The following is a 19,836-nucleotide window of genomic DNA, read 5'->3' as shown; positions in this document are numbered from 1 at the left end:
CTCTGCTTACTGAATGCAACTGGTTTTTGACCTGGCATGAGGGAGATGTTTACTTACAAGATATCAACAATAAGTGAAATATTTGTTTTCATAAATCAGTGAGCACAGGTGAAATATTTATTTGCATACATAACTTGTTCATGCAATTTTGTTGCATTGGATGCTTGTTTAATATCAATGAGAATGTGCTTATTTTCAATAGCGACATAAACAATAGAGTGGTAACATTATTTGTGTCATGATGGCTCCAGATTAATGATTAAGATGGATATTAGGTGATTGAGATGGCTAGGGATATGTGGGGGATGAGTTGGCACAGAGCCGTCAGAGATGTATGCCATAGGATGACTGGAGCCAAACGGGGAATAGGGAGCCGTGAAAATATGGTCATAGATTGGCATATGGGTTACGAGAGATGGGTAGATGGGCATCAACTAATGAAGGGCTATGTGGGAACATGGGGTGGGTGTATATGCATGCTCGGAGGGAAGGGCATAGAGTATGTGGGATTGAGGGGATAAGAGCAGAAGCTTTTGCTTTAATCTTTGTTTGTAGATTTTGCATACATCATTAGACATCCTCAATAGGTTTTCTGCCCAGATTGCCTTCAGAACTTATTGGCTATTGGTTGTGTGGCCTGACTTGCAATCCAGCCCAGCCCTTCAAGCTGAAAATTCAGTGGAGGTGGCTACTTTTAGAGATTGGCTTCATGGAGCTGGTATTTCTCCCAACTCTGCACCCCTGGACAAGGGGATTCAAACTGCCACCAAAGACGTGACTATAAAAAAGAGGTTACATGGCACACAAAGGATCATGTCTTCATACTTCAAGGCATTGATTTGTGGAATAAAACGTTTTCCAGTTCAATTAATTACAATTTGTTCAAAGCGCTTCAAGATGAATAGCTTCAATTTCTCCTTTAAAAATAATAAAGAAACTTGGCTTCAAATTAAGTACAAGATGATCAAATTATGTCCCAGTACGAGTTATGGAGCGTATTTGTTGAAATAAATGACCTTTTCATTGTCTTTTTCGTCCCATAAAAGGAAACACTCAGAATTTTTGTGCCCTGAAGGGGCAGCGCAGTACCTCACTAGTTAGCACTGCTGTCTCACAGCGCCAGGGACGCTATGATTCCAGCCTTGAGTGACTGTCTCAGTGGAGTTTGCATATTCCCCTTGTCTCTGTGTGGGTATCTGCCAAGTGCTTCAGTTTCCTCCCACAGCCCAAAGATTTGCAGGTTATATGAATTGGCCATGCTAAATTGCCCCATAGTATCCTGCAACTTGCGAGCTAGTTGGATTAGCCATGGAAAATGCAAATTATGGCGGGATGGGGTGCTCTTTTGAGAGTCAGTGCAGACTCAATGAACTGAATGGCCTCTTTCTGCACTGTAGTAATTCTATAAATTAAAGGGTCAGCTGGCAAGAACATATAGGATGGGTAAGAGAAACATGAGACCATTTCCAAAAGAATTCAATCCAGCAATTAAAGCATCAAAGGAAGGAGACTTGTTAATCCACAGTCATAAAAGAAGTCAGATTTATCCCAATGGTAACTTTAACAAAAAGTTTGCATGGGTACAAATCGAAAATATTGGGTATGACATGAGTTTAATAGCTGCAATTGTACTGAAAGTTTTAAATGCCAAGACTACATTGCATATTTGATTTAAGAAAATTTATGTAGCATTAATTGTTAGAATTTTTTTCTGAATTGATATAATCTATTCAGTTGATCAGAATGTACTGAAGATATTATAGTCCTAATGATAGCTGATTATCGGGACATCAGCATGCACTCCATTTATATGAAATAAAAGAATTTTGTCTGCTTCATCATATCTTATCACAAATTCTGAAATAGTTTGCACCTTCCTTAGGGAGAGGAAACTCACTGAATGAGATGGCATTAAATTGTTACATGGAGACAATGAATGAGAACAGATAAATGCTTAAACTGCAGATTAACTCAAATTGTTTGCTCAATTTTCACTTAGGTTGAATTCTCCAAAGGCACTTCCACCTGTTTTGATAGATTTTACATAAACTAGCTTGAAATGCCAGCCTACAGTCAAATCTGAGGCTTTGAGTCAGGGTCTCCTGATATTTGTGTGCTTAATTTAGGTTCATTCTCAGGCTGGAGGCATCACTGTCAAGGCTGGCATTAATTGCCAATTTGTAATTATTCTTAGAAGGTGGTGATGAGCCACCTTCTTCAATTGCTGCAGTTTGTTTCATAAACCCCCACAATGTTGCTCAGCAAGACATTCCAGGATTTTGACTTAGCATTAATCTATTTCCAAAGAGACTTGGAGGTGAACTCAGAGGTGATGGCAATCCCAAGCAGTTAATGGCACTCTAAGTATTTTGAAGTAATGAATTTAAGAGATGCTGCTAAGGAAATCTTGGCAAGTTAACATAGAGCAAACACACTTCAGTCACAGTATGCTAGTGGTGAGGTGGCTGCTTAGGGAGCAGAATGAAGTGTTCGTTGATATGGAATCCCTTGAATATTGCAACTGTACCCATCCAAGCTTGTGGACAGTTTTCCCCAATCCAGTTTTTAATAGAGATTTCCTGTCCTATCCATTCCCAATAGCCGTGGCATTTCACTTGTTGAGTGGGTGACAGCTTTCCCTCAGGCCTCTAATGATGTCAAGAGCAGTCACTTTCTCTTTACTTGTGTTTCAGCCTGTGTCTATGTTTGAAGTGAAGTTGTGATGAAGTCTGGAGCCAAATAGTCCTTGCAGAACCAAAATTGAGCATCAGTTACGAGTGTGATAAAATGTTGATGACACCTTTCAGCATTTTGCTGATAATGAGTGTACAATGGCAGGACAATATAGCCATGTTCTTGCCATGACTCGTAGCCTTAAGTAGCAAGCAATTAGAAAGGCAAATGGAATATTGCACTTCATTACAAGAGGATTAGCATTCTTATTGCAGTTATACAGGACCTTGATAAGACTGCACCTAGAGTATTGCGTACAGTTTTGATCTCTTACTTAAGAAATGATATACATGTCACAGAGGGACAGCAACAGTGATTCACTACACTGGTAATAGGCAAGGCAGGACTATCTTATGGGGAGAGATTGATTTGACTGAGCCTGTTTAAGAGGATGAGAGGGGATCTGATTGAAACACATAAAATTCGAACAGGGCTGGACAGCTTAGATGCAGGAAGGATGCTTTCCCTTGTTAGGGAGTCTGGAATCAGGGATACAATCTCAGGATATGAGGTAGACCATTTTGGATGAGATGAGAAAACATTTCTTCACTCAAAGGACAGTAAGCCTATGGAATTCTCTACTGCAAAAGGCTGTGGATGCCAAGTCATTGAATACACTCAAGAAGGGGGGAATAAATTTTAGATTTTAAAGGCATCAAGGCTCAAAGGGCCAAATCCTAATTCTAGTTTCTATGTTTCTATGTCAGGTACAATCAGACATTATTTGATTTTATAGCGAGTGAGAATCAAATTGGTTAAAGACTGGCAACAAGCGATGGTGGGGCTTCGGGGAAGGTCAGAAGGCCTTCTCAGTACTTCTGCATGATTGAAGATGGTATGTGCTAGGCTCCTCCCTTGTTGAGGATGGGCTTTTCGTAGGTTGATGGGCTGCTTAATTGCACATCTCCATTCAGGACTTCATTAGCTCTTTTTATATCATGCTGCTTTCGGTGTTCAATGTGCATTCATTTTTGTGGTCCAGCACCATAAATTTGCCACCAGCAGCAAAGCACACCGAAGTTTCAAACAGTGCAATCCGAACGCACTGTTACATATTCTAGTCAATACTTGTGTAAAAAAAAACTTGTTGACATAGTTGGTTTCAAATTGTTGTTTGCCTAGACTCCTTTAAAGCTCCTGGTTAAATTAGAGGGGCCGGATAAATGCCAGTCATTGTCGTTTATACAAATGTAAAGCTGTATTGGAATGTTACTTCCCTTCAAGGTAAATATAAAATGTACTGTTTTATTAAGCAATTATCCTCTACCATATGCCCAAAAGAACAGCAGTTTAACTGTTAGGTAAATGAGCAAGCAAAGCTAAGGTTTTACCAATTGGAAAATTGGCAAGAGTCATTAGATGAAACACAAAGCAACTCTGAGATACTTGTAGAAGAGGCTTAATTGGAAGTCTGAGGATAAATTGTTTTGCTACCCACTCAGCAAATGCCATGGCTATGGGATGGGAAATGATTGAACGGGAAATCGTAACTCTGTTGTAATTTCTCTATTTGGGTATACTAAGTTATATGCTATAACTAACTGGCAATAATGAGCAGAAAATCTTCAGAAGGAAAAATATAAAGATTCATACAGTGCTGATGAGGTTAATGTTAAAATCAATTGTTTCATAATGGAGCCATAAATAATGTCATCTAGAATACATTTGTTGAAGATTAATCCTGGTACCCCACACAGGTCTTCATGTAGGTAATCTGCAAAATGCAGTACCTTTATCAGTGTTGTGCAATTGAAACATATGCCTCAAGCAAGTTTCAAACCTTATTGTATTCAATTTACCATAATTAGTAAAACAATACTGTCTCAAAACTGTGAAAAAAAACAAGATTAATATTGACAGCTCATTGCAAGTCTAGGATTTGTAAATTAGGTTTTGCCAGTATGTTAATGGATTCAAGATTGTTGATCTGACTTTAATTAAGAAACAATCCTGAGCTGTGTTTGATTGATGCATTTAATATTTACTGAATATTGTTTACATGGAAGTTAGAATAATAATAACTGCAGGATTGTAATTTTGTTAAAAATAAAAATTACGTTTCTCCTGTTGGTTGTAATATATGTTTCATAGTGTAATAATCCTACTTTATGGATTTAATTACTTTAAATTTTTAGCTTTTTGTAGTCCACAGCTTCATGTTTCTCATCAGGATTATCTAAATCCATGCTCCGAACTGACAATATTTTATGACTTTTCTTACGAAAACTGAATGTTGGCCACGTTGCATGCTCATGCAAAATAAATTGCTTTGAGTCCAAACTGGGTTCATTCCTTACGTACAACTTTAAGGTTGATTTGAGACATTTGACTCCAATGGAGCAGCCATTTAACTATGAAAAGTTATAGAACAATTCTGTCATAATATTTAGGGCCATCTTTGTTTTAGTATGAAATTTCCAAGAAATTCAGCATTCACTAAGAAACATGAGTTTCTGGTAAAAAAAAACCTAAAATAATCTGCTTAGAGTAATTTCTGCCACAGATCTTGAATGCAAGTATGATCTGAATGAGCTAGCTGCAATTTTTTTATTCTCATCTCCTAATATTTTCCTGTTCTATAAATAGCTAACTAGTATCTGTAGGATAAATATTATATCCTTTGAAAAGTCTACCATTTTATGCAATGTAAAGGAATCAGATTGTGGTGCCTACCTAAATCTTCACTTGATACAAAATATTTTCCCTCAGTTTTTTGCCTCCTTTTTTGAAGGGAGTTTGGAGTGAAGTTTCAAGCATCCATTAAGATTTCATCAAAATGTCCTTCCTTATTGATGCAACAAGCATTGGCAGAGATTCCAAAAACAGCATTGTTATTAGGCTTGAACTTGTCCTTTTCCAGTGTCTGTATCCATGATCTTTGCTGCAAGGATCACCAATAGGAATTAAAGACAGGAAACTTGCCTAATCGTTCCCTCCCTTAACCTGAGGCCAATAGCAGCACTATCCCAGTGGTGGCTGGCTCACTCAGCAGAAATAACTGTCCTCTGGTTCGTGTGGTTCAATTACCTTTGGCTTTGTTGATAAATGATCTAGGTAACTTATGTAATCCCTCACTTAAAAGTACTGGTGCTTGGTCATGGCTGTAAAACAATCTATTAGTCACACAAGTTATGAAGTACAATGTTGTTTGGAAAATCCAGATTGAAACAAAAAGAAAATCAATGTGGTCAATTCTTCTTTGAATTATCTTCCCTCATTCCTGAATACATCTCCAGAAAGATTTTCTTTGCATACTGACCATACTGAAATCAAAGGTTATTGTACAATCTATTGCTCACATTCTCTTTCTGAACCTTGAAATGCTTTTCATCCAAGACCTTCCTTCCACAATCTCCACACTGTTGAAATCCAAGTTTGGTGCCACTGAGCCACTGACCCTTGGTTGTGTTCATCTTCTGCTCTTGATGGTATCTGTTTTGAGTGGCTCAACTTAAGAAATAATGGAAAGTGGCAATCTTTCATTGTAATTAGAAATGCAAATTTGAACTAACTGAACAAGGATTAATGGACTAAATCAAAGGCAATAATTTTATCCAACCAATTAATTTCTCCTTTTTTAAAAATATTCACTTACAGCATTTATTGCCCACCCCAGAAAGCAGTTAAGAGTCAACCACTTTGCGGTGGTTTTGGAGTCACATGTAGGCCATACCAGGTAAGGACGACAGATTTCCTTCCCTAAAGTGCATTAGTGAAGCAGATGCATTTTTCCTGACAATCAACAATAGTTTCATGGTTATCATAGACTCTTAGTTCCAGACTTCAAATTGACTTCAAATACTACCATCTGCCATGGTATTATTCAAACCTGGGTCCCCAGAATATTTTCTTGGTCTCGAGACTAATATCCAGCGGCAATACTAGTAGCCCATCATCTCCCTTCAGTGCCTCGTTTTCGCGTTCCAAAGAAGGGTCATATCAGACTTGAAACATTAACTCTGTTTCTCTCCCTCCACAGATGTTGTAAGACCTGTGGAGTATCTCCAGCTTTTTGTGTTTTACTTTCCTCATGATGACTAACTTTTCTTAAATGAAATCTGTTAATATAATTTATCAGTATTCCATCCAACTTGTCATTTTCAAATAATAACATATCTAATTCAAATAACCGACACCAATTAATTAAAATATCTGACTTAAGTAACAGCATTTACGATATCGAATCCAAAAAATCAAATTCAAGTAGTAACACTCTTGATCTACCTCAAAATTTTCAAGTTAAAACCTGGAAGGTGATATCACTTAGGTCAATTCATGTACCTGCCATTGGCATAACAGGAGCATTTTGAGGTTGCATTTAACTTAAATATCTCATGCTAAGCAAAATGTTGATTAGGTTTCAGACCATAACACCAGTAAATAATACCCCAGAATATTATCACAAAGCCAAAAAACATTTGTAAAAATTACATTCTGTCTAAATAATTTTCTATTGAATTCAGATGTAGCATTAATTATTCAATGAGCTGACTTAGTGTTGCAAATCGGTGAGAAGTAAACAAGCATCAGAATTCCTTATCTAGGACGAGCCTGATTCAAATCTAATATTTATTAATAGATTAGTAATATATTAATAACAATGCAATAATATACTGATGGAAACTTCTCACCTTTGGAAGTGAAGCTCGAGAGCCGGAACTCTGTGTTGTCATTGTCAGCACTGTCGTGATGCCCAGCGCTACTCTCGCTGGAGCAGCATCCATGTTAATCCAGAATGACACCCAGGACAAAATGACAATCAGCAGGCTTGGAATGTACATCTGGATTAAATAATAACCCATCTGTCTTTCCAAAAGGAACTTCACTTCAATGCAGGTAAATCTCCCTGTTAAAAAAAACATACAGGATCCTTGAGATAGACTTATTACTCTCCTTCAAAGCTTTAATATATCTATAGCAGCATACTATACGTCCTGGTATCCCATCTTACTCATATTTCATGAATGTAGTGTCAAGAGCATTTAGTCGGATTTGGCTTAGTGTGTTTTTTAAATACAAATCTCAAGTAAAAATAGAAGAAAAGGCAAATATTCTGTCATTAGTAATAATACATTTGAAGATAAAAAAAGTAAACTATTGTAATCTCAGCTCATTTCCTTAGTTGCCTGACGTTCAAAATGCTAACTGCTTATGACTCATCGCTGAGTATGATTTGATGCTTGAGGCAAATTAAAGATTAGTTAGCTAGTTATCCCCATATAAACAGGGGACCAGCACTTGGTGCAATCCAAAATAACCACACAGATACATTTTTCTACTCAGCACACAGACTACCATTCTTAATGGTAATGTTACTGCATGAGTAAGCCAAAAATTATGGGCCAGATTTTCAAAGTGCTTTTGGGAATCTGACACTTGGGTGAAAAATGCTGCACCTGAACTGCAATGTACTTGTGATGTTATTGTTAAATTCACATGGTCTAACTGGCCAGGAGGCAAACAAAGTACCCAATTAGTGGTGCCAAGTATCTCCAGGAGGTGGGAGTTTCCTGTCTGGCAACAGTGACAAAAGCAGGGTAAGCCAATTTGAGATGTGTCAGTGTCTTACAGAATGGAACTCCTTAGAGGGCCTGGAGAGCATGCAGTGATGAAAGAGGCAACAATAAATGGGATTACTGTAGAGTGCTGGAGTTGCAAAGAACAAAGGTCATCCTTAAATAAATGCAGAATAAAATGTTGTTAGTGAACCCAACAGCAGTGTAGTAACATACACCAGACTGTTCAGATTCATCAAATGAAAGATTCAATATTGCAATTACGAACCCACAGGCCCCTTAGCAAGCTCATTAAAGCACTTCAGAAAATGCGAATTGGCGGAGACCAGATTGTTTGAAAATTTAAATCCGTCCCAGAGACATTTGGGTTCTGAGATCTCTGTGACTGTAATTTTTAAATCATTGTTTTTGTGGTACAGAACTTGAGCTGAAAACAGACGTTGTTTAAACCTTTTTCCTTGTACTCATCAGGACAGACATATGAAAGCCATATTTCAAAGGGAACAACAATTCATTCTGTATGAGAAAAGGGTGCTGATTAGTTGAAAAATTAACTCTCATTGGTCAAGGTGTTTCCATGGGGATTGCATTTAGGAAATCTTGGCCTCATTCCCCTGCATGTTTAATACATAAAAATAAACATCAAACTTGGAATGTTTCTTTTTCCTGTAGCTCCTAAATAGATAAAATCATTGTGAGGCCATAATTTATTTAATCTTAAATTAATATTAAATTCTTAGTATTTTTGGCATTATTCAGCAAGTATTGTCTATTCATGGAACCAAATTTAATGTTAGACATTATGTATTGAGCTTTGCAAGAGTAGGTTGGTTAAGTATGATCAATACACGGCCTATTGTGAACAGCTGAGGGGATGTGCAGTTTGATAAGCTCTGCTAGTCATTGTAACATACAGTCTTCATACCTGGCATCCTATTGTCATTGAAAATAATTCACTGTATTACTGATTCATGTCGTAGACAGAATACATTTTTTGGTTGGACAGGACCTTTCTGTTGGTTCAGAATACCATTCATCTTGCTACTGCACCGTAACTTCTGCATGAAATGGCTAGCTTCACCTTCTGCTCATTTTTGTAGAGGCAACTTACCCTTCTTGAGGGTAACTTGAGGGAGGCTGGACCCCTTTCAAGAATGCAGGTGGTGGCCTTAGTCTCTTTTATAATTTTGTACAATGTACAGTGAGAAATGATCTTATCGGAGTAACTAATATCCCACAGTATAGCTGTGATGTGCCTTGTTTCAGCGTCAAGCTTGCAGAGTGAGCAAAAGGCTGTGCATGATTAGTTAACTCTCTTGGGTAAGTTTTACAATGATCCTGGTAGTTCTAAAATCGATACGTGTTTGTGGTAAGAGATGTTTTGCTAGGTTTCTTAAAGTGACCACACCAATTACCATGATTTTTACAATTAATTATTTACCATAGACCCAGGTTGACTACCAATTGCTGTATTAATATTGTTATAGTGTATAGTGTAGAGTGGCGCAACTCTTTAAACCTAAGGGCTCTAACAGTTCATTTGGAGAATCGTAATATTTTTGAACTGTTGTAATACTTAGTGGGTTGTGGAGCCTCTCTGTCAGTGAGTATGGATCAAGAATTTGGTTGTGCATCTAATCAATGTCAAAGGAAATCTCTGCTGCTGGCCAGCAGTGATCTTTCTAAACTCAAACAACATTGCCATTCACTTGTTCCTGACAAGCTGTACCACCAATATTAGCCGCATCGTACAAAATGGGAAAGATACCAATGTACTGATCATAGAATCCCTACAAGTCCATCCTGACTTTCCAAAGACTCTCCCAACCCCCACCCCCATCCTTGTATTTCCCATTACTAATCCAACAAACTTATACGTCCCTGAACACTACGGGCAATTTAGCATGGCCAATCTACCTAACATGCACATCTTTGGACTGTGGGAGGAAACCGGAGCACCTGGAGGAAACCCACACAGACATGGGGAGAATGTGTAACTCCACACAGACAGTTGGCTGAAATTGAAACCGAGTCCTTGGCACTGTGAGGCAGCAGTGCTAACCACTGAGCCACAGTGCCGCCCTGGCATGCTGAGATTGGATTTTTAAATCTAGTTTTCAGTTCTCGAAATTAATCACAAGATTGTCATTTTTTTAAAAAAAAGATTAAATACATAACTGCATTTTTCTTTCTGCATTCATTTTGTTTGCTGAAGGACCATTCCATTTCTTCAAATCTTTCCTGTGATATTGCTAAACTCTGCTTCACAAGGAACTTGCAACCAATTATTTTGGTGCACCATTTTCCCTGAAGCTAGAAGACTTCTCCCATTTTTGATTACAGGTACAAGAGAGCTGGGAGTCAACCGAGTCTCTGGATGACTTCAATCCTAGGGCCTTCTACCTCAGATTTGGCATGAATCATGGTCTTCCTCTCCAGAATGGGTTACCTCCTTTGCTCCACCTCTAGGAGCATGACTCTCCCATGATCATTACTTTTGATTGCTGGATACTCCCTGTGACTGTTTACTATGTGAGTTATAGGGTACTAACTCGGTGACCCAGCATGGTTCATCAGATTAAGCAAAGGAAGCAAAGTCCAAGTCAAACTGAATCTAATTGCTAAGCAAAACAAAGAATTTGCTCAATCTTCTGTTCCATTATGCTCTACCCATAAGAAGATAATCTTAAATGTTTGGTGCCACTTCTTACGAATGACTTAAGATATGCAAGCAAAACATTTACGAATAAGTTAATTGAGAAACAAAAACTGAACATCTCTCATAAAACATAACTGGTAGAGCTTTGGAATTGTTACCTCTTTGGATTTGCTGTTGCCAATTATTTGCACTAGTGGTTGTGCTCTTTTGTACAAGTTTTTCATGCAGTGGAAGCCTATGATATACACTGATGAGGCCAGTCTTCTCATCTCACAGGGATTATAAAATGTTTACACAGCAGGGCTTTCAGCTCAGTAATCCACACTCTGATTATGCTCCACTCAAGTGGGCTTTCACAATGAGATCCTAATTGGAATCCAACATGGATGGGGAGCTATGGGACCATATGTGGAACAAGTTATCCTTGTTGGAACGAACTTCACACTGTACCACATTCTTCAGGAGGAAATTGGCCGTAGTTTGGTGCTAAATTGTGAATGACACTTCAGAGGACAACGGGTAGAATCCTGTGATGGTAGTGGTTGTCTCAGTCACTGGTGGGAGAAACACGCAGTCTTTATGTTCAAGCCCTTAACAAGCCAATGACGGCGATCTTTCGGGATCCCTGGGGGTGAAAGTCCCACCTCTCACCTGCTGATTCTTGTTAGTCAAAGGCCATCAACTCTTCGGTACTCAGCAGAGCTACCAGAGGGGTCATGGCTACTGTGAGTACTACACTCACCCTAGGTCTCAGGCTGAGGAGGAAGCCAAACACAAGTCATTGATACCAGGAAAGGATGCTGGAGATTAAGGATCATTGGGTGGCTAGGATGGTGAGGCAGGGGGTAGAGAGGGGAGGCATGAGAGGAAAATCAGCAGCAAGGGCATTTCAGTGGGATCCTGTACCTAATGTTGGGTTCCTTGAACACCCAATGAGTGTCTTTGAATGAAAAAACTTCTCAGCCACACCCTGGGAACTCGCAAGGTTATAGACAAGAGTTCATTTGTTGTGCTTCTTACATAGTGAGCCCCTTCCCTGTCCACTGCTGCATTAATACCAGAAGAACAGGATGCTGCCCTTTGAGAGGTATTAATTGTCCACTTAAGCATCTCAGTTTATTGTTGGGGGAGAGTCAGAGAGGCCTTTCTACTATAGGTGGAGATGGGAAGGCGGCAGGTTCACCATACTGTACCATTGCACGCAATTGCTCCGCCACCAAACTAACCACACAAAAAGCGCACAAGACTCTATCCAATACAGTGTACATTTTTCCTAGCATTTGGATATGACTGGCTAGGCTAACATTATTGCCCATCCTAGATTTCCGTTGAGAAGATAGCAATGAGCCATCTTCTCGAACTGCTTCAGTCCTTGGAATATAGGGATATATTGACATAATATTGATATAAAATTCATACAGGACTCAAAACATGAACTGCTTTTCTCTCCATAGATGCTGCCATAGAAACTCCATGCTGAGTTTCTCCAGCCGTTTGTTTTTATTTCAGATTTCAAGAATATGCATTATTTTACTTTTGCTTTTGAGCCTAAGAGAGCAGTACTGACACCAATATATTTTTATAGTTTGCAACCCTGGGGGTTTGGTTACCGTATCATTTTAAGAGCACATTCTAATCTACTTCCTTCATAGTGGCAAGTAGAGTAATTTTTCCAAGCCAATTCCCCTGATGTTCAATAGAGTAGAGGTACACTGCACTAACGTCACAGTATCAGTTCTGTCAGAGTCAATGAGCTACAACACACACAGAGGAGTTCTGGGATAGCACCAAGCATTCTGCTCAGGCCTGGTTGAGCTTTGTTCCTCAGGCAATTTAGAAGAAGCTTGTTTACCTGATGTAAACAGATGTGCTTAAAGCAATGAAATAATGATTTAAGTTGCACCTGAGTAAACAGCTTAGAGGATCTCATTATGACAGCATACTATTCTCAAAGGGCCACGATGACACAGCAACTGTTTCAAACACAAGTACCGGAGAGGCATTAAAACATCTGCTAGAGGACTTTAATGGAAGAAAACATCCCAAGTTTCCTCATAGCAACATAACTAGGTAAAAACTCATGCCGAACAACGATAGGAGGAAGAAGTTTGGGTGACTAAAATCTTATTAAAAGAGATGGGTGTTGCGTTTTGTCTCATGGTCGATATGTAAGAATACCTTTAAGAGAAATGGTATGTTGGTAAACCTTTAAGAGACATGCACATGATAACGCTATTGTATCATAGCATGTGACCTGATGGTGTAAAGGTCTCTGACTCCATCCTATTTGTGACCATTCGAAGCATTCCCCTCAGTTGTAATCTAATTGTTTGTCTTTAGCCTAGATGCTGTTGTGGCCTGTCAGTGTGATGTCTGTATATAATAGCCAGCTGCAATGAACAATTTTGTTGAATTTTTTAATGCCATGTTATCTATATCACGTTTCTTATGTTAAGAGGGATAGCATAAGCATTGGTGCATTAGGTAAAATGTCCTGCTGGAGGCAAAATTCAAATCAATGCATTTTTAAGAAGATTTGTAAAAGGGAAGTGAAATAACTGCACAGAGGCTGGTATCCTGTCACCAAGTCACCCTCTATTTATGTGCGCACAGTACACTGACTGTGGTCAGCCAGTTTGGAGTCAGTCCTTAAAGTGAGGAGTCTCTGAATCCCCTGTTAATATTGGTCAGCTAGGGCTCCCTTATTGGCCCAGGTTAACAAACGCAATCATGGATCTCATAGTCAATGAGAGCCACCTGGTTCCAGTCAGAGATGGAGAAACTAAGAGGTGTGGGGAGAGAACAGCATTGGGTCTAGATAGTTGAAGGCATGTCTGGCAATGGTAGGGAAAATGGCATGGTGAATTGACAAAAACAGCTTGGATTTATAAAGCATTGTTAACATAAACAAACACCCCAAGGTATCAATAGACCAAATTTGAAGGAATACCAAATTTTTGGGGTACCGTTTCTGAGATAATTAGGGCCATGGCCTTAAAGGGATTTGAATAGAAGGATGGAAATTTCCAAATTGAGGTCCTGGTGGATCAGACATCAATGTAATTCAGAAAAGACAGGGGTGAAGAATGACTACTAAGACTTGCTGCCCATTGCATCTCAAGAAACCAGGAAATATTCCCAGCTGCCCATGCCCACATTAGGAGAAAGTGCCAGCAAAGATAGGATATTCTTTGTCAGGGGTGGGAGGTGTAGTGCTGGCTGTAGGTCAACCAGCCATCTCTAAAACATGTTTGGAGGCAGCCACAGGAGCTGCCATTTGCTAAGGCAAGCTGTTTAATAGGGTCACCTCAGTGTTGTGGGACTTCATTCCAATTATAATTAAAAATGTAAGGCTCTATGGTTCTCACTCTCACATTCGTTCAACCCCTGACATTCCCTGCATCATCTTATGTCCCACAAGACCTCTCCACCCCACCATAGTTAGTCACACTCCCCCTCTAATGCTTCAATTTCCAGTTACCCATTTTATACAATATATTAGTGATCTGAACAAAGAAACTGAGAGTATTATTGTTAAGTTTGCAGATGACACAAATATAGCTGGAGGGACAAGTAGTGCTGAGGAAGCAGGAGGGCTGCAGAAGGACTTGAACAGGCCAGGAGAATGGGCAAAGAAGTGGAAGATGGAATATAATGTGGGAAAGTATGAGGCTATGCACTTTGGTAGAAAGACCAGAGATACAGACAATTTTCTAGACAGGAAAAAACTTCAGAAATCTGAAATGCAAAGGGACTTAGCAATCCCAGCTCAAAACACTTTTAAGGTTAACATGCAGGTTCAGTTGGCAGTTAAGAAGGCAAATGCAATGTTGGCATTCATTTCGAGAGGGCTAGAACTCAAGAGCAGAGATCTGCTGCTGAGGCTGTTTAAGGCTCCGATCAGGCTGCATTAGGGATATTTTGCATTGTTTTGGGCCCAATATCTAAAGAAGAATATGCTGCATTGGAGAGGGTCCTGAGCAGGTTCACAAGGATGATCCCAGGAAAGAAGGGCTTGTCGTTTAAGAAAGCATTGAGCACTTTAGGTCTGTACTCAGTGGAGTTTAGAAGGATGAGGGGGATCTTATTAATACTTACAGAATACCAAGAGACCTGGATAGAGTGGAAGCGGAGAAGAAGCTTCCACTCGAAGGAGAGACGAGCACCTGGGGCACAGCCTCAGAATAAAGGGATGACACTTTAGAACTGAGATGAGAGGGAATTTCTTCAGCTAGAGGGTGGTTAATCTGTGGAACTCATCGAGTGTATTTAAGACAGAAATAGACAGGCTCTTCATTAGTAAGGGGATCAAAAGTTACAAGGAGAAGGCAGGAGCATAAGGTTGAGAAACATATCAGCCATTATCAAATGGCAGAACAGACTTAATTGGCTGAATGGCCTAATTCTGCTTCTATATCTGATGGTCTTATATAGAATCAATGAATCCCAAAGTGACTATCGGATACATTTTAAAAGAAAACTAGCTTCAAGGCTAGTAGTGGATTATTAATGTAAAAATTACAGCTCGGGAAAATAATCCACCTCAATTAGATCTCTTCTTATGGGCAAGTAATTTTCCATTAGTACATTTTGGCTTAGTTTTATCAGGAACATATTAGGAATGCTATTGAGGGATAGCTATTTTCAAAATATTTTAGGAAAACATAAATCGAACTTCAATGATAGATTCAAAATTCAAAAACAAGGAGAGATAAATCAAACTTAGACTTTGGAAAGTGCACAACCATTTTAGATTAAATTAGCTTAGCACAGAGGTGGCAACCACGTGAAATGGATGACTCAGGAATTTCAGAGACGACATGAAGGAAGATTTAAAGGAGATGTAAATTGGTATTTGGAGGTGCCAGTGATTGTAAAGTATTAATTTTGAGACTAGTCGGATAGAATGCAGTGTTTTTTTTCCATTCATGTGCTCCTACCAGAGCAAGTATTACACAGAGTAATGTATGAGGTTTCACTGGTTACAAGGTACAAATTTCCAAAGGACAGAAATATATGAGATACAAACACTTTGCGGAAAGTAGAGGTACTAAAGAGCAAAAAGGAAAGAATTTGCATTTATATATCATTTTTCATGACCTTGGGAGATCTCAAAGTCCTTTACAGGCAAGTTAAATACTTTTCAGGTGTGTGTATTGTTGCAAGAGGCACAGCAATTTGTGCACATTAATGTCCCCAAAACAACAAAGAGACAATCCATTATGATATCATCTGTTTTTGTGATGTTAGTCAAGGGATAGATTGAGGCCAGGTCACTGGGAAGCAGGAGATGCACCAATCACCATGTTACATCCAGGCAAACAAAATGGCATCCTTTGCCTACAGCTCAGGCTCGTATGCATACTTCAGCAGAAGTAAATTTGGGGCCTATTGCTGATGTCATGAACTCAATGCAACATTAGTTTTCCCTGAGACAGCAAGTATTATCAAAGACTGCAACTCACAAAAATTGGAAGCCTTGTGTGAATCAAGAAGGCAGGCAAGTAATGTACTGGAATTTAGAATCAGGATCTCCACTCCTCCTTACTGCATGTTGAAGGAGCCAATCAGTACTCCCAACTTTTCCCCCATCATTGCTGCTCATAACCCCTCAACCCTGCCATCATCGCTCTGGCCCTGGCCTTGAACCCAATGATGGTTTTCAGGACCCCCAATTCTAAATCATTAGATATCTCAGACCCTCACCAATCACTATACACCCTCCAAAAATTTGCTGCCTTCAGCATTCACAATTCCTATGCTACTTTTAAATCCATAAATATTGCAAATTGGAAATTTTCTATTTCTCATCTGAATGAAATACAGGGTATACCTACAGTTTGTATTGAAACAAGCCCACATGCTGATGCATTTTCAGTATAAATCTTCATCACCACATTAAGAAAAGCCAATAATTTAAGTTGCCAGCTTTTTGGAAGCTATCATTGCCTCTTCTGGCCTTTTTTTAAAGAAAAAGTTGTTTGTAACCCACATTCCCCATTTGTAATATCAGTAAAACAAAACTTCACATTAGCACAGCAGGACAAATTCCACAAAAAATGACTGCTCCATGTCTCTAACCAGCAATTTAAAGCATGAATCACAACAAAATAACGATTGAACGCTACCAGTCAAAGTATTGCAATTACTTTCATGATATTCGAGTGTATATCATAGAATCCCCACTGACCTTCTGAAGAGCATCCCACCCAGACCTAGCTTCCTCCCACCCTCTCCCCATAACCCTGCATTAACCATGACTCATCCACCTAACCTGCACATCCCTGGACACGATGGACGATTTTGCATGGCCAATCCACCTAACCAGCACATCTTTGGACTGTCAGAGGAAACTTACTCAGACAAAGGGAGAACGTTCAATCTCCACACAGACAGTCACCCAAGTCTAGAATTGAACCAGGTCCTTGATGCTGTGAGGCAACAGTGCTAACCACTCATTTTGAACAGTATTAGAATTTAGGATAATATTTAGACTCAAACAGTTCCCATTATTGTCATAATAGATGTGGCAATATATGGGTGAGGAAAAATGAAGAATAAGCTACATTACCTAAAGAACAAAAAATAAGTTCTTTCAGGAAATGAAGCTATAAAGGGCACATCATTTTGAATGTCATGGTTAGTAAACAGAATATCCAACATGTTTTTAATGCAAGAAAATAAAAGTTAATACATACATGAACATTTTCATAGCTCAATGAAGGCAGGTGCACTTATAACTTGTCTACTACCAGCATTTTTCTGACGTGGATGAAAAGGTGGAAAATACAAATCCCGATTGTCTGTCAATCCTCTCCAATATTTCTCTGATATGTAATAGAGCAGGCATTAAAAGCAGAGGTGAATAGTTCTAGTCAGGAAATCCTAAAGTATAGATTTCCCCAAATACCACAAAGCTTCAGCATTAGGATTTGTTTGAATTATTATTCCCCACCTGCCACCATCACCCCCACCCCACCCCCCAAACCGCTTCCCCATGGGATAGCCAGGCTGATAGGTTGCGAGGTTTGGTTATTTGTCAGAATGAAAGGACTCAAGGAGCAGGTCACCTTACTGGTGGATGGGGTGCAATGGGTGAGATTGCACTGGGAGGGAGCATAAATTGGTTGGATAGAGGTCAGGCCAGTGATCACATGTTGGGGAGGGCTTCACCTGAGATAAGGGATTGTGGGGGAAATCAGGCTGGGGTGGTTGAAATGATTCTGATTCAGCAGACGTAGTCAGAAAGACAATGAGTCAGTGGGGTATGAGGGAGGGAGGCTAAGGTGTAATTTTACACGGTTAGCTTTTTAAGGCTATAGGAAACACCCTGCTCATCCTGGATGACAGGTTGCACCTTCTGATTCAAAGCTGTCCTCCCCTCACCTAACTGCCAGATTTCCCAAGGCCAGTGAAATCTGAACAATGGTATTGAAAATGAAAACTTTATTAAAATAACAGTATTCCATTTTCAATGATCAAATCAGCAGCTGCGAGTGGGTTAGTTGTTTGTCCTTCACCTCACCATCAGGAAACTGGGCGGGGTTGAAATTTTTGCTGTTTTTAACTTTCCACCCAACCCAAGCCACTCACTTTGGTGGTTTAAAATTACCTACTGAGCATCTGATTTGACTGAACTTGCGTAGCAACCGATTTTGTTTTCCAATGGCTGGTGAAGTCACACCATGTTGTGTATGTTCATCAATAGGCAAAAAAAAAATCGCTCTTTGAGGGGGGCAGCTCATCCCCAATGAATGAAGCTCATACAAGGTTAAAAGCTTCAAGAAAAAATGTTCACCCTGAGGCACAAACAGTGAATGCGGATAGCAAGAGGAAAATTATGATAGACCCAAACTCAACAAATTTGTCAATTTATCTGTGACTCAAGTAAAGAACTGAAGGAAATTTGGACCAATTTGGTGGTTGAGAATTCATTTGATTAATTGATAAAGAGAGTCAAGAGGTGTTTTTTTTTTTGTCTTGCATGCATCAGAACCAGGAGGCAAGAAGCAGAAGTGAAGAAAGGGACATCACTTTATACAACATGAGAAGAGGTGTGTTGATTGGTTGGGCTATCATTGGCATGGCAATGCTGCAACAGCAATTAACTGTCAAACTTACACCCTGACCAATCAGAATCTATCTGCCTGGCCTGAGAATTATGATTGACAGTTAACTGCTTTTGCTGCACCTTCACGCCAATGATGGCTCAACCAATCAGCATGCTCTTCTCATGCGTAAAAGAGTGTCCTTTTTCTCAAGTCTGTTTGTTTATGGCTGGTTCAGATGATTCGCTAAAGAAAAGGTAGCATATGAGTCTGAATCATTAGTATTTGAGTACATTATTAGTGACTGTTTGAAATTTCTAAAAAAAGAATCACTGAGATCTGAATTGGAAAATTTATGCACTGCTAGCTAGCTTTACTTGTAGGCACATTTACACAGGTAACAGACTCAACACAAACAACATTCTTATAGCACAATAACCACACGAAATCACACCTGAAGACTTGTACTCCACATCTAGCCAAACTGCTTGACAATTGTTTTAATATTGCAATGTTAATATTCAGATCTTTTATTGTTTCCACTGTTTGGGAAAATCATCATATCTATTGATCTAAAATCTTTAGTAGTACCTGGCTAGAGAAAAAACATTGTGGGCACTAGTAACCTACACTGCAGGTGACACTTGTTCATATTTATGTCTGGCATTGCTTTGTTTCCAGAGGGTCCTTTAAGAATCATTTGATTTTATATGTATTCATTCTGCCCTGAAGGCTCCAAGCATAGGTACATTTCAAGAGAGACCATTGCTATACAATTGTTACCTTAACTACTTTCAGTAAACAACACTGAATAGACAGTTATTGCAAATGTCAATGCTTGAAAGTATTGTTTAAAATAATTCAGGAAGTAGAAAGAAGT

General features: G+C 39.2%; 1 protein-coding gene across 1 annotated transcript in view; it reads right to left on the bottom strand.

The window, feature by feature from the left end:
• Positions 1-19,836, bottom strand: part of glra2 (glycine receptor, alpha 2) — a 182,193-nt gene that overhangs the window by 62,189 nt on the left and 100,168 nt on the right. Inside the window, exon 7 of the mRNA XM_020528343.2 lies at positions 7,365-7,579. Within this exon, the coding sequence (XP_020383932.1) occupies positions 7,365-7,579 (215 nt within the window). The remainder of the gene's footprint in view (positions 1-7,364; positions 7,580-19,836) is intronic.

Source organism: Rhincodon typus, chromosome 11, assembly GCF_021869965.1.
Source record: "Rhincodon typus isolate 14 chromosome 11, sRhiTyp1.1, whole genome shotgun sequence".
Classification (NCBI taxonomy): domain Eukaryota; kingdom Metazoa; phylum Chordata; class Chondrichthyes; order Orectolobiformes; family Rhincodontidae; genus Rhincodon; species Rhincodon typus.
The sequence above is the reverse complement of the archived record's forward strand: the minus strand, read 5'-3'. Positions and strand labels throughout refer to the sequence as shown.